The sequence below is a fragment of the Colletotrichum jinshuiense genome, chromosome 8 (genome assembly GCF_051148585.1).
Source record: "Colletotrichum jinshuiense chromosome 8, complete sequence".
NCBI classification, from domain to species: Eukaryota; Fungi; Ascomycota; class Sordariomycetes; order Glomerellales; family Glomerellaceae; genus Colletotrichum; species Colletotrichum jinshuiense.
The window spans coordinates 1,680,909-1,692,964 of NC_139315.1; the positions used below are offsets into that span (position 1 = coordinate 1,680,909).

General features: G+C 48.7%; 3 protein-coding genes across 3 annotated transcripts; 2 read left to right on the forward strand and 1 right to left on the reverse strand.

Annotated features, from left to right (window-relative positions):
- Nucleotides 1-4,882: 4,882 nt before the first annotated feature.
- EsH8_VIII_000467 (uncharacterized protein) lies at nt 4,883-5,611 on the reverse strand (the record flags this gene model as incomplete). The annotated part of the gene is made up of 4 exons (XM_083269509.1): nt 4,883-4,901; nt 4,975-5,024; nt 5,082-5,199; nt 5,262-5,611. The coding sequence occupies 4 exons, from the start codon at nt 5,609-5,611 to the stop codon at nt 4,883-4,885; spliced, it is 537 nt and encodes a 178-aa protein (XP_083129277.1).
- A 1,303-nt stretch (nt 5,612-6,914) lies between these two features.
- Nucleotides 6,915-7,864, forward strand: EsH8_VIII_000468 (uncharacterized protein; the record flags this gene model as incomplete). The annotated part of the gene is made up of 2 exons (XM_083269510.1): nt 6,915-6,951; nt 7,002-7,864. 2 exons carry the CDS (start codon nt 6,915-6,917, stop codon nt 7,862-7,864), a joined length of 900 nt encoding a protein of 299 aa, XP_083129278.1.
- Nucleotides 7,865-8,932: 1,068 nt separating this feature from the next.
- EsH8_VIII_000469 (uncharacterized protein) lies at nt 8,933-10,408 on the forward strand (the record flags this gene model as incomplete). Its single annotated transcript, XM_083269511.1, has 2 exons — nt 8,933-9,130; nt 9,188-10,408. The coding sequence occupies 2 exons, from the start codon at nt 8,933-8,935 to the stop codon at nt 10,406-10,408; spliced, it is 1,419 nt and encodes a 472-aa protein (XP_083129279.1).
- Between the last annotated feature and the right edge of the window lie 1,648 nt (nt 10,409-12,056).

The window sequence follows — 12,056 nt, forward strand, 5'->3', positions numbered from 1 at the left end:
ACAAACAGATCCTTGGCTTCTTAAGCTGAGCAAGAAACAAGCCATCCACACTGGAGTTTATTAAGGCTTAACGCTTCTCTCAAACCCCCTAGCAACAGCCTCACCTCATGATTTGTTTGAGGTCAGCCCGGACATTCCATTGCTTTCTCGGCTACTTTCGATTTTCTAGCAAAAGCTTATAGCCGTGGCCGTTCTCCTGTCGACGCAGTGAAGCAGTGTACTTCGCGCCTCTGCAGAAATTCGCCATTATTATGTACAAGTAGTAGTATTCACATTTCAGAAAAATTCTTAATCTACGGTTTCCCTACGACTGCCGTGCGAGATCTTGGCGCCTTCCTCCGTCAGATTTGTTAACTCTGTCTCCTCAAAACGTGCATCTCCTCTATCGATGATAATTTCTCTCAGCCAAGAAAGTTCATACATGAGGATTATTCTGCTGGTCATCGCGGATGCCATGTAGCGGGCCACCACTGTGAGACTGTCCTTTGCAGAGATAAAAGCCAAGCTCGAAAACAGCATAGTTCCATAGATAACGTGGCATGTTGCCAGAAGGGACGTAAAATAAGAGAATATGGTAGAAAGGTATGTTTCACCTCCAATCTCCGTCCTGTTCCAAACTTCATGATCAAGAGGCTTGAGTTGCTGCCGCAGGATTTCCCAGATGTAATCAAATATTTCAGTCCGGGACTGGCGCTGCTTGTTTTTAAATTCAATGCGACTCCATAAGCTCAAGGTAGCGGAAACGTGGATGGCGATGCCAATAATACTGTAAACGAATTCCATATAGGTCAGCTGAGGGGCAAGCATGCTGACGACCTGAACTCCTAGTTGGTTGCAAAGTGTTATTGTATTGACAATGGCTGCGACTGACAACAGGTACTGGGTGATCAAAACTGCCATCTTTCCTCGTGGTGGCAGCTTCTTTTGACGTAATCGACCGCGCCGCGGTTCAACTAACCCCATTGGGTTGATGTATTCGAACGACCGAGTTGGAAATATCGCGGGTGATGCGGCTGCCACCAACAGAGCAAGCAATGGTCTTTGGCCAATGACGCAGAGTGTTGAGGTTTCTTCCACACTGTTTCCTACTGTGGCGAGTATTGTTGGCATGAGACCGAGGACAACCGCAGCAGCTGCCATGTTGCTTAAGATGAACCCAGACGTATATCTCAAGATGCAGTTTACAACTGGCTGAGCGAGTCTATTCGTATTGCCCCCTCCGGTCAACCAATCTATGGGGGCATCTTTCTTCGGTACCGTCAAGTATTGCTCGTACTCGTAGGAACAGTTGTCTCTTAGAATTGCTTCGAAGGTGGGACCGAATTCTTCGTACCAGGTTTTGAACTGGTCTTTGCTATCTGCTGCCACCATACGCGGCCAATGCAGGCAGAAAATAAAGAGAAACAGAACAAGGCGAAACATGTTCAGCTTCTAGAATGATGAGTTTGAAATGTTCAAGTCTGGAATATACAAACTAGGACATAAACAATACAACCTACAGTTGTGACTTAAGGTAGATTTAATGAAGGCTATGAATTCCAGATTGATCGCCCATGAAATACAAGATCCTCAACGTCGAGAAGAATAATGAAGCTGAAGACTTAGTATCGGATACCAAAACAACACATGAGTGGCTCGAATGATGAAGGCTGCAGTAATCTGAGCGTAAATGAATCCTATCGGGTAACATCCTCCTATAGGAAGCATTTATAAATTAGTGCGGTAGGACAAAGTGAGAGATATTGTGGTCATTCCCTGATCAAGTGGTTCCGGGCTCTCGCCAGGAAGTAGCACTAACTCCACAGTAATTGATGCCTTCGTATCTGTGCCATATATTGCGAAAATCATCTATCGATTGAAAAAGAAACAAGCCAGCGTTAAAGCAGTTACACACCTGAAGCCAATCCAATCCAAGTGATTATTGGAGCGATTCAGATTGTCCTGAACACGTCCAGGCGGCATAGTACTCCCAAGGGGGCAAGAGTCAGCAGCAAGTGTTTTAGAACTCCCAGGCAGATTATCCGAGCATGTCCAACTTAGTCTACTGACGATAGCATCATTAGATTGAGAGGCTTACTGAATTATCATGGCGTTAACATACCCACAACATTACAAGTCATATATGACAAACCGGAAGTCGGTGTGGTCGTGACATCATTCCATCAGGATTCCAGCCTCTCTCACTATTCTGGCAGTCTATTTAATGAATACATACTGTGTATCCATCTGCAAGCCATTGTTACTCAACCTTAGCTTGGGTAGAATTGTGCCGAAGGTCCTCCATCCAGCCTCGGGTTATCCTGCCGTAAGTCAGTGTAAATAACCGCCCTCGATGTCGGGCCATCTAAAATATTATAGGCAGGGGATTACTCGGCTCAGTACCGCCACCCTGCATCTTGGCGGCTGTTGGTGTGGCATGTCAGGCTGGCGGGTTTAAAGCCTTGAAAACGTTGGGACTTCCAAAATCAATCGGCAGTCTTTGTTTTCTCCTTTACATCAACTTCAATCAGCACGGCAAAAGGACGACTAGCTGCTATTGGCGTTTTCAGCTCGAGCAGAGATGCGTTATAAATTGCCATCCATACCCTATCCGCCTTCCGGGTCCGGGTTTTGGAGTCCGGTAACGGCAACGATCAATTGGTGCGAAGAAGTATGGTATTCCTGTGGCCTACTCACAATTGCAATTAAGTGTGATTCTATTGAGTCTAACCGGAGTTGGCAGGACTACTACGCCTCCGTCTACGTGGCTGAGATTGTGAACACTTTTACCAATTCGATATTCATTTATCTTGCGCTGGTTGGTATATCCAACTGTATGAGGAACAAGCACCCAAGAGTCTTCCTGGTGGCATACGTCGGGTATATGTTCATTGGCTTGGCAAGCTTCTTTTACCACACCTCCTTAAAATGTTCGCTACCCCTCGGTAATTTGACGCGTAAGCGATTGCACGACTAATGGGAATAGACTGGATGCAGTTATTTGATGAGCTGTCCATGATATACACCACATGTGTCCTTTTTTTTGCCGTGTTTTCCCATGGGAGATCCACAGCAGGCCAATCTCTTCTTGCCCTTTTTGTTATCGGCCTGGCGATTTTCATCACCCTTTACTACCATTATCTTGGAGACCCAGTTTTTCATCAAGTCATGTTCGCTATACTCACAGCCACAGTTGTTTTACGAAGCATGTATGTCATGGTGGAAACACTTCGGCCTAAGTCTCAAAGCGAGCTCGAGCACTGTAACGCGGAGATCCTCAGGACAATGTGGGCCATGATCGCCACGGGGCTCAGCTCTATCGCTATTGGCTTCCTGGTTTGGAATCTCGACAACATATTTTGTTCACAGCTACGGCTCTGGCGGCGAGAACTCGGACTGCCTTGGGGTGTGCTGCTTGAGGGCCATGGATGGTGGTGAGTGTTGTAGCTCGGCGATTATTTTGACCCTGAAGAGACACTAACATAGGCTTAAGGCATTTTTTTACTGGCATCGCTTGCTACTTCAATGTTACATTTGGACTCTGGCTATTTTACTGCCGTGAGGGTAAGAAGCATGAAGTTATCCTGGTCTGGCCCTCCACCTTTGGCTCCATCCCCACTGTCGAACGGACTCAACGAAGAGAAGGGGACGCTTTGAAACCATTTTACAAATTGCAGTGATCTATTTGGAGGCCAAAACTAAGTTGAGGGTAGTCTAAGCGAATTACTGAACCAGATGAAGGGGTGAGGCGATGGGAAGTTTCAAAGGTGGCAGTTGGCTGCATCTGGAGGAGCACAAGTGTCGTCAGAAAAAGAAAGGTTTGAGTTAGCGGGGATGTGACGGCGTATCACGAGACTCGAATGCACAACATTCCCGAGATACAAATGCAGTGTGACTTACTTCGGAACACCGACGCGTACAAGGAGGCTTGCCGTGCGCCAATAGTCTGTCCGCCAAGTCTCAATAAAATAGCGCAGAACAAGGGTAATCGTCCAATGAAATGATTTAGAAGCCTTATTTCTGCATATTGGAATAGCATGGCTGCGTGCTCCATCGGGTTGAGAATTGAGAATTGAGAAAAGAAATTTGGGAAAGAGAAAAGGGGAAAGAGAAAACGCACACAAGAGGTTGGGATGGTTGTCTTACAACAACCAAAGAGCGGGGGGGGGGGGGTTGCTGATCGCCTGTGCTGGACATGCCGGATACGCCTGCCTGTGTTGACGGCACATCACTACAGGAAATAGTGTCGGAATGCTCACAAGCAGATTTTCAGGAGTTATGGTAGGCAATGAGAACTTTGGGGTTCTAACATTTTGTACTCAGTTGTAAATATCTATGATGGCGTCGTCGTTAATCGAGGCGATGTGGATCGCTAGAGTCTCGATCTGCCAGGTCGTCTAGGAGTATGTCTGTTTCCCCATCAGTGTTATTTAACTTCTTGTATCCATTCTTCCATGACCTGAGCCACCCCCCGAGACACTTCAATAAGCGGTTGACACCGAAAACCATGCAAATCAATATCACAACGAAGACAATGCCTGACAACCAAGTCCTCCATCCCCGGAAACAGCACGGGTACAGCGACATGTAGACTTGAACGCCCCACTGTAGCCAAGACTTCCTCTCTGGGTGATCTGGAAACAGGCCCTTCCTGATAAGCTGCTTGGTAGTCGGCCCCGACGGCCCGGAGACATAACGTTTTAGGCCAAACCACGGGACCATTTTTTGGCGGGGATGGTCATCTGGATATTGAAAGTCGCCCCAGATTCCGTCGAAGTAGAGGAAAGATGTGAGATTGCTGGAATTCTCTTTGCCAGAAGGAAATATTCTTTTCAGTTCGGATGTCTCGGTGTCAAAATTGTAGAAGTATGCTAAGGAGACAGGGTCCCACAGCTGGCCGGCATCACAATAGTCCAACAGGACTGCATCGTGAGTATGATTGCTGGTTGACTGGTAAGCCACGCAAAATCAACAGGTAGATTGTAAAATACTTACCCAGGAGACACCCAGTTCGCGTGCGAACCCCAAGCGCTGTAAACAAGAGGCTAGGGGAATGTTAGTAATATGACTTCGGTTGACTACGATAGTCCTAGTCAACATACCCGGCCGTTTTCGACCGTGAGAGCAGCATCGTCCCATTCATAAGCAGACCCCGAAGAGTGTTGGCTGTAATATATGCCAGTAGGTTTCCCATAATGAAAACGAATCATGTTGTGTTCCCTACTCAGGTACAATTAGCAAAAGCAGTCGAACTGAAAGGTGGACCATTGGAAGAAGCTAACCAGTCACCAACATGATCGCCAAAATGCATCCCATGTTCCGTGTCTTCTATCAGCCTGTTCATAGGAGGCAGCACTTGTGTAATGTTTGCACCTTGATCGTATGAGTAAAAGTAGAAGTAAAAGGCATCCATGTAGCTGGCACCCTTGTCAACGAGGATAACAACACATGAAGTGGCGTTTTGAAGCCTTCCCAGCTTGTCTGGTGTTTCCCCTAAAAGCCAGTTGGGAAGTGTTGTAATGTCGTCGGCAGCTGTCAGTGCGATCGGGGCGTAGTGAAATATCTCATTCAACAAGGCTAGGTTATCGAGGTCGAGCTCGGGCAGTCCGGCTACCGGCTGCCCAGAAACCATCGGTTTAGTATGGCGTACATGCTGGAGTATATCTGAAGGTCGGAATGGGTCATCGGAGTGTAGCCATACGAGCGGCGCTATATGAAGATGGGTTAGCATGAGTGAAAGAGTCTCGAGGGTCCTATTTCCGCAAATGTCTTGCAACAAGAGGTCTTACCGTGAAGAATCACGTAATCCGGCACTATTCCTTCAATTTCACCGGATTTTGATGTGACCATGTGCGTGCCTCTATCTGCTGGAATAGAGAGAGCAGTCGATGGTTGCGAGCTCAACAGTGGAATAGCTAGGATTCGTAGCCAAGAAATGAGCAGGCCCAAGCGGGCCATGTCTGAAATACCTGGGCAGCGTCTCGTGAATTCAAGTACGCTGGTTTGGTGTACGGGTCGTTGACGTAGAAATGGCGAGTTTCGATAAAGTGCCTGAATACGACCTGTCGCTATAGCCATTTAAGTTTGAATATGGTGCAGTGTACAATTCAAATTTTGAGGACAAGCTGTCTGAAAGATAGACTGTGCCCCAAGATTTTCTTCCGTAATCAAACCTCCCGAGACTTCAAAGGAGGCCACCAGTTACGTCAAATTGTGCGACAGCCTGCTTATGCTGTGTAACTTATTGATATGAAATACTCTTATTAAGGCAACAAACAGGTGTGGAGTGCCTAGTTGCTCCGTGTTTGCACAGTACATAGGTCTTGTATCTAAATTAGCATTCAATCTTATAGGTTCGCAGAAAATAACCGCCATGCCCCTGGTTATATATCTTTTCATGGCTGGCGGATGGTTAGGTAAGTGAATTTGATCGCATGCGACTTCCGGCTGCATATTAACCACGCTACCAACTTTTCTTCCCAGACAGCAGACTGTCGCGAGGACGCGCAAGGCCGAAGGAGTGAAAGACACACACCAGTGACTATTCGTACACCTTATCAAGTAGTTACTAATATAACTTGCTCGAAGAATCGAATCTATCCCGAGGTTGAGCAGATAGATAGATATATAAGTTAAAGACAAAGTTCGGGCTGAATTGGAGAGCAGGCTGGGGGGTGGCCACGGTGTAGTCGACATCTGGAATGTTGGTCAGGCTGAGCTTCCTGCCCACATCGTCGTCGGGGTCTTTGGTTCTTTTTGGCCCGCGCGGGTTCAGGCCTGCCGCTGATCTCTCCCTTCTCCCTTGCCTTTTCCCACCTTCACATTAACCAGTGCGTCCTTTCTGTCTACATCTTCCAACCACGCCCTTTTCTCTCGTCGGCACACCGGTTGCATCCATCAGAATATTCCAAGTTGGTCAGTTTTTATGCAACACCATGGGCTGCAAGACTGCAGACAAATCTTCCCCTGAACGTGAGTACAACAGTTGTTAGCGTGATGCTAAGCTGATCAAACTCGCACAGCTCATGCATCCGCCAAAACAATCTCTGTGACGGCCCTCACTACGCCAGTGTGTATCCTGGATAAAAAAGAGGTGCATAAGGAGATTGGGGGCGAGTTCAAGTTTGCCGGCACGCTTGTTGTTTACCAGCAAGGAAATGACATCTACCACGCACTCAGTACGGCTCGTTCCTCTGCATTAGTAGAAACCATTACAGAACACCTCACCGACAAGAGGTTAATTCCAATCGCCGCCTACTGTCCGCTATTTTCTTCAGCCCTTACACGCGCGCCAGAGCCGCTGCCACGGAACACGTACGTCAAACGGCCAAGCCTCATTTCTTATGATCGTTTTCAACAAGGTCCTCTACCGAACGGTATTGCGGATGACATACTTGCCGAGGTTCGCATCTGCGAGATTTTGCAACAAAGCCCACACCCCAACATCGCGAGATATATTGGCTGCCAGCTCTCAGCTGACAGAATCAGCGGCATCTGCTTTGTAAAGTATGGAATCACGCTGATGCAAGCGGTGAACCCTCGCAATTTCATGAAGAGGAAACTCAGTGCGACTCGCCAAGGTCTTGGCAACTACAGACAAGTAGTAGAAGACGTTAAGAAGGGCCTCGAGCATGTCCACTCACTCGGGCTTGTCCATAACGACCTGAACCCTAGCAACATTGTAAGCGACGGAAATACATGGGTCATCATTGACTTTGGGTCCTGTCGTTACGAGGGAGAAAGCTTGGATGGCGTTGGCCGGACGTATGAATGGTTCGATGACGCGGTGCGGACATCTCTTCCCAAGAATGATCTGGATGCCCTACATGAAATCCAAATCTGGCTAGAAGGAGGCACCTCAGAAGCATTCCAATTTGAAGAATAGCACACGAGATAAAGTCAGATATGCTACAGTTTACTATCGGATAGTACAACAAGGTCCCGATTTTCTCACTGCCTTTGGACTCTACCTGGCCACTGCTTCCTCTCTCTAAACTCCCCAAGACCTAGATGTAATAGGCTGTGGCCAGATAGCCCCCCACATTTCAGAAGAATAAGTGTCCAAGGCAAATAACCGTGGCACTTATGGGGGGGAAATTGGACCGCCTGAAGGAATTGTCAGGATTTCTACCTAGGAGGGAGGGAGGTACAAGATTTGCTCATCTGAACACGCCAAATCGAGAACCATCTCGCTCCTTGAGTAATGCTTCAGCCAATGTGATTGAAGCGCAGTTGCTTTCCGTAACCCTGGTGTTCGGGACCCTGGCTAACCATGCAGCCCCAACCATGATACCCACATTGCTTGACCAGGGCGACGATCCTACGGATGCCTCGCGGCTCAATGGCAGCACAGCGGCGCGGTAACCTCGCTCTACCACCATAATCTGTCAACTTTATATCGAGAACCCCATGCTGGTCAATATGTCAACCGCATAGCCAGTATGCTGTCTAGCATTCCAATTGGCTGGACTGATTCTGCCTGTTCTCGGTAGCATACTATTGCCACCCTCAGCAAAGACCATGACTAGTGGCGGGGCGCGAACAGACAAGTAGACAGACAAGGTAAACACGACGGCAGCCGGCAAGACATGGGTACCACATTTCATCCGCGCCATTTTCCTGTGCAGCTAATCGTCGCAACGGGAATGATCAATGTTGGCAAACACGCGGTTCCAACTTTGCGACCGATAATATGCAGGGGCAAATGACAGTCTAGCCTAGCAAGATTGGGCTGCTCCGATGTGACTGCATATCGTGTGCAAAGCTATGGATGTCAAAGAAACCCGGAGCAATTCACATAAATATTTACATGCCGACACAGCAAATCTGGGCACTTTTTCTGTTGGTTCTCCATCGCTATCGTCCAACTTACCAATTGACAGGAAGACACCCGCGACCACAAGCCGTCGAGTTTCACATTGACTGCTGTCCATTCTTTTAATTCCAACCCAACATGGCTGCACGTATTGTGTCTTTCTTAAGCGCCCTGTCCCTTGTGGCCGCTGTCACCATCCCCGATAGTGCCGCCACGAAGATCATTTACAAGGACGTTGTGATTCTCGGCGGAGGCGCATCTGGCTCCCATGCCGCCGTCAGGCTTCGCGAGGACTACAACAAGACTATTATCATTGTTGAGAAACAGAACCGCATCGTATGTTCAGACGTAACCAAGACCCAGAAGATGGAACAGGAGACTTACTATATTTAGGGTGGTCATGTTGCGACCTATACTGATCCCGAGACGGGCAATAACTACGACTACGGTGTCAACTCTTACACCGACTACACTGGAGCCCGTGAGTTCGTCGCGCGCTTCAACATCCCGGTCATGACTCCCGCTCGCCTGTCCCTGACTACCACCTACGCCGATTTCAAGACAGGCAAGTTGACAAACTACTCGCTGCCTGCCGCCGCCGACACTACCGCTGCCCTGAGAACCTACCTTGAACTATGTGAGAAGTATGAGGAGAACATCCTCCCTTCGTACGCCAAGTTCCCTAATGTCACCGAGGGTATCCCGGAAGATCTCACAATGCCATTCGTCGACTTCGTCAAGAAGTACGATATCGAGGCTGCTGTCCCTCGCATCTTTCAGGTCACTGGCCTGGGCATGGACGACTTCGCCCACCAATCGACATTGTACGTCATGCAGACCTTCGGCGCACCTATCACGCGATCTTTCTTAGGAATCGTAGGGTCTTTTGTCCCTGCCTCCAAGAGAAACCAGGACATTTACGACGCGATTGCTGGGCTTCTTGGTGACGATGTCATGTACTCTTCGACTGCTATTAAGACCGCCCGTTCCGATGATGGTGTTGAGGTCCTTGTCAAGAGTGCTAACAATACACGAACCCTCATCCGCGCCAAGAAGCTTCTTATCTCTTTCGAGCCCACCCTTTACAACATGAAGGGCATTGATATTGATGAGGAGGAAACATCCGTTTTTGAGAAGTGGAACTGGTCTACTGTCTACGCCGGCATCGTCTCTCACCCATCTCTTCCTAAGCTCTTCTCCTACACCAACACCGCCCCCTCCAGGTGGCTTTCTCTCCCGGAGCTTCCGTTCGTCGGCCGCTTCGACTACCTCGGCGACAACAACTACCGTGTCCTAGTCGGTGGTGACAAGAACTACAAAAGCCGCGAGGCAAAAAATCTCGTCAAGAAGTCGCTAAGGCAACTCGCCGCTGCTGGAACCGTTCCAAGCCTCGGCAACAACACCGTCGAAATTAAGGCCTGGGCCGATCACGGCGCCATGCAGCTTCACTTTGAAAGGGAGGATCTCAAGGCCGGTGCCATCACTCAGCTGTACACGCTCCAGGGCCGTAAGAGCACCTACTTCACTGGCGGCGCATGGTCTGCACAGTTTACCACCATCTTGTGGGAGACCAACAACCAGTACGTGCTGCCTAAGCTGTTGGCGGAGTTTTAAGTGAAGAATGCGGATGGAATTAGTTCGGCAAAGCGTTTCGATAATTGTAGCCCATAGACGTAATTCACGTATTTTTAATGCATGCACAAACTGTTTCTTCTTGTCTTCTTAATCCTACGGAGTATCCAGGCTCACATTTGGTATGTCTGCCACTTCACGCGCCATGAAATCAGGAATTTACATCGACCGATGTGGCAGATCGCTTCCACCAAGCCCCGAAAGATTTGCGTCCTCGCCTCCCTCAGCCCATAATCCACCTGCCATTCAAAGTATGCCTCCCCGACATAGCTGGAGCCGGGGACGGGGGAGACGTTACATTGAAGTTGGGCCCGGATCCACCCGGATTCGTGCGTCCCGTCCGGGGTCCCGACCAGAGATCCCGGTCGTAGCGTCCGCCCCCGGTCGACGAAGGAGCGCAGGATCGGATCCGGGCCAACGAGAACAAAGTCATCCCGTCCACTCCCGGCAGCACCTTGAAGGTTAAGCGCGGGATACTGCGGCTCACAGGGATGAAAAAGAAAACGATCAAGGCGTGACAAGCAGGGCTTCGATATTGCCGGTTTCCCGTCTAATTTGGCCCGCCTTTTTTCCCTTTTTTTCAACACCTACCCCAGACGCCGCGCTTCCTCACTGTATTCGAGAACCCGTGGTCTTTTGGTGAGGTATAACAAGTTTAAGAAATTTCACAGTTAGGTCTTGGAAGTGGAAAGATGACGGGGGGAAAGCAATTGGGCCGAAGGCACGCTACCGGTAGGAGCATCCTCGGTGTCCTTATTTTCCAATGGCTACTCTATTTCACCGTGACTTCCGTGGTCTTCATAATACCCTTGATGCTGTTCTTTCGGCCCCCATGCAGAATTTGCTCCTCACTTCCAGACCCCTGGCCATCCTCATGCTTGTAGAATGCGGCCGTAGTTGTCGTTGTCCCCGCTGCATTACTCAAGCTACGGTCGCTGTCTGCTGAGGCCACATCGTCAAGCTCGTACTGATCCCTTGCTCCGTGTATGCCCCCACTGCGCATCGTATGGTGGCGGTTGCCCGTTCCTCCGGTTCCTCCAACTGTTGCCAACGTTGGGATCTTCCGCGATGCCTTGTTGTGAGTTTCGTGTGTGTAGTCATCGTAAGATGTAAGACGTAACATTCGCCCAACGAGCGGTTTGAATGTAGGTGCACACGCTGCGATAATTCCAATTTGTAATTGGAGACTACGTTGTATTAGTATTATGAGACACGTTCAGTTTAGGAGGGGTTGAAATGCTTACAATCCCCAAAATTGTATGGATTGCTCGAATGTCTTGTCTGGCTTTGAGCCAAAGCCGATCTGATAGATAGCTTTTACGATACCCATAGCGACAGCACTACAGGCAAGAAGAGATCAGATTTCTGATTCACACAAGAAGGTGAAGAACTCACAAGTAGCCTAGACTCAAAATGCCGATAACATAAAGTCGCACCTTGCGCTTCATTTGCAGGTTCCAGATCAATGGAATGGGCAATGTAGCGAGGACAACATCGGTGAAGATATTCAGGGCTGATGCAAATGTAAGAAGTTGATCATCAGGATAAATGAAATCAATCCATCCAAACTAACCGGTGTTCATGATACCCAAGCCGACGAATACCTTGATTGGCCAACATGTTCCCTCAA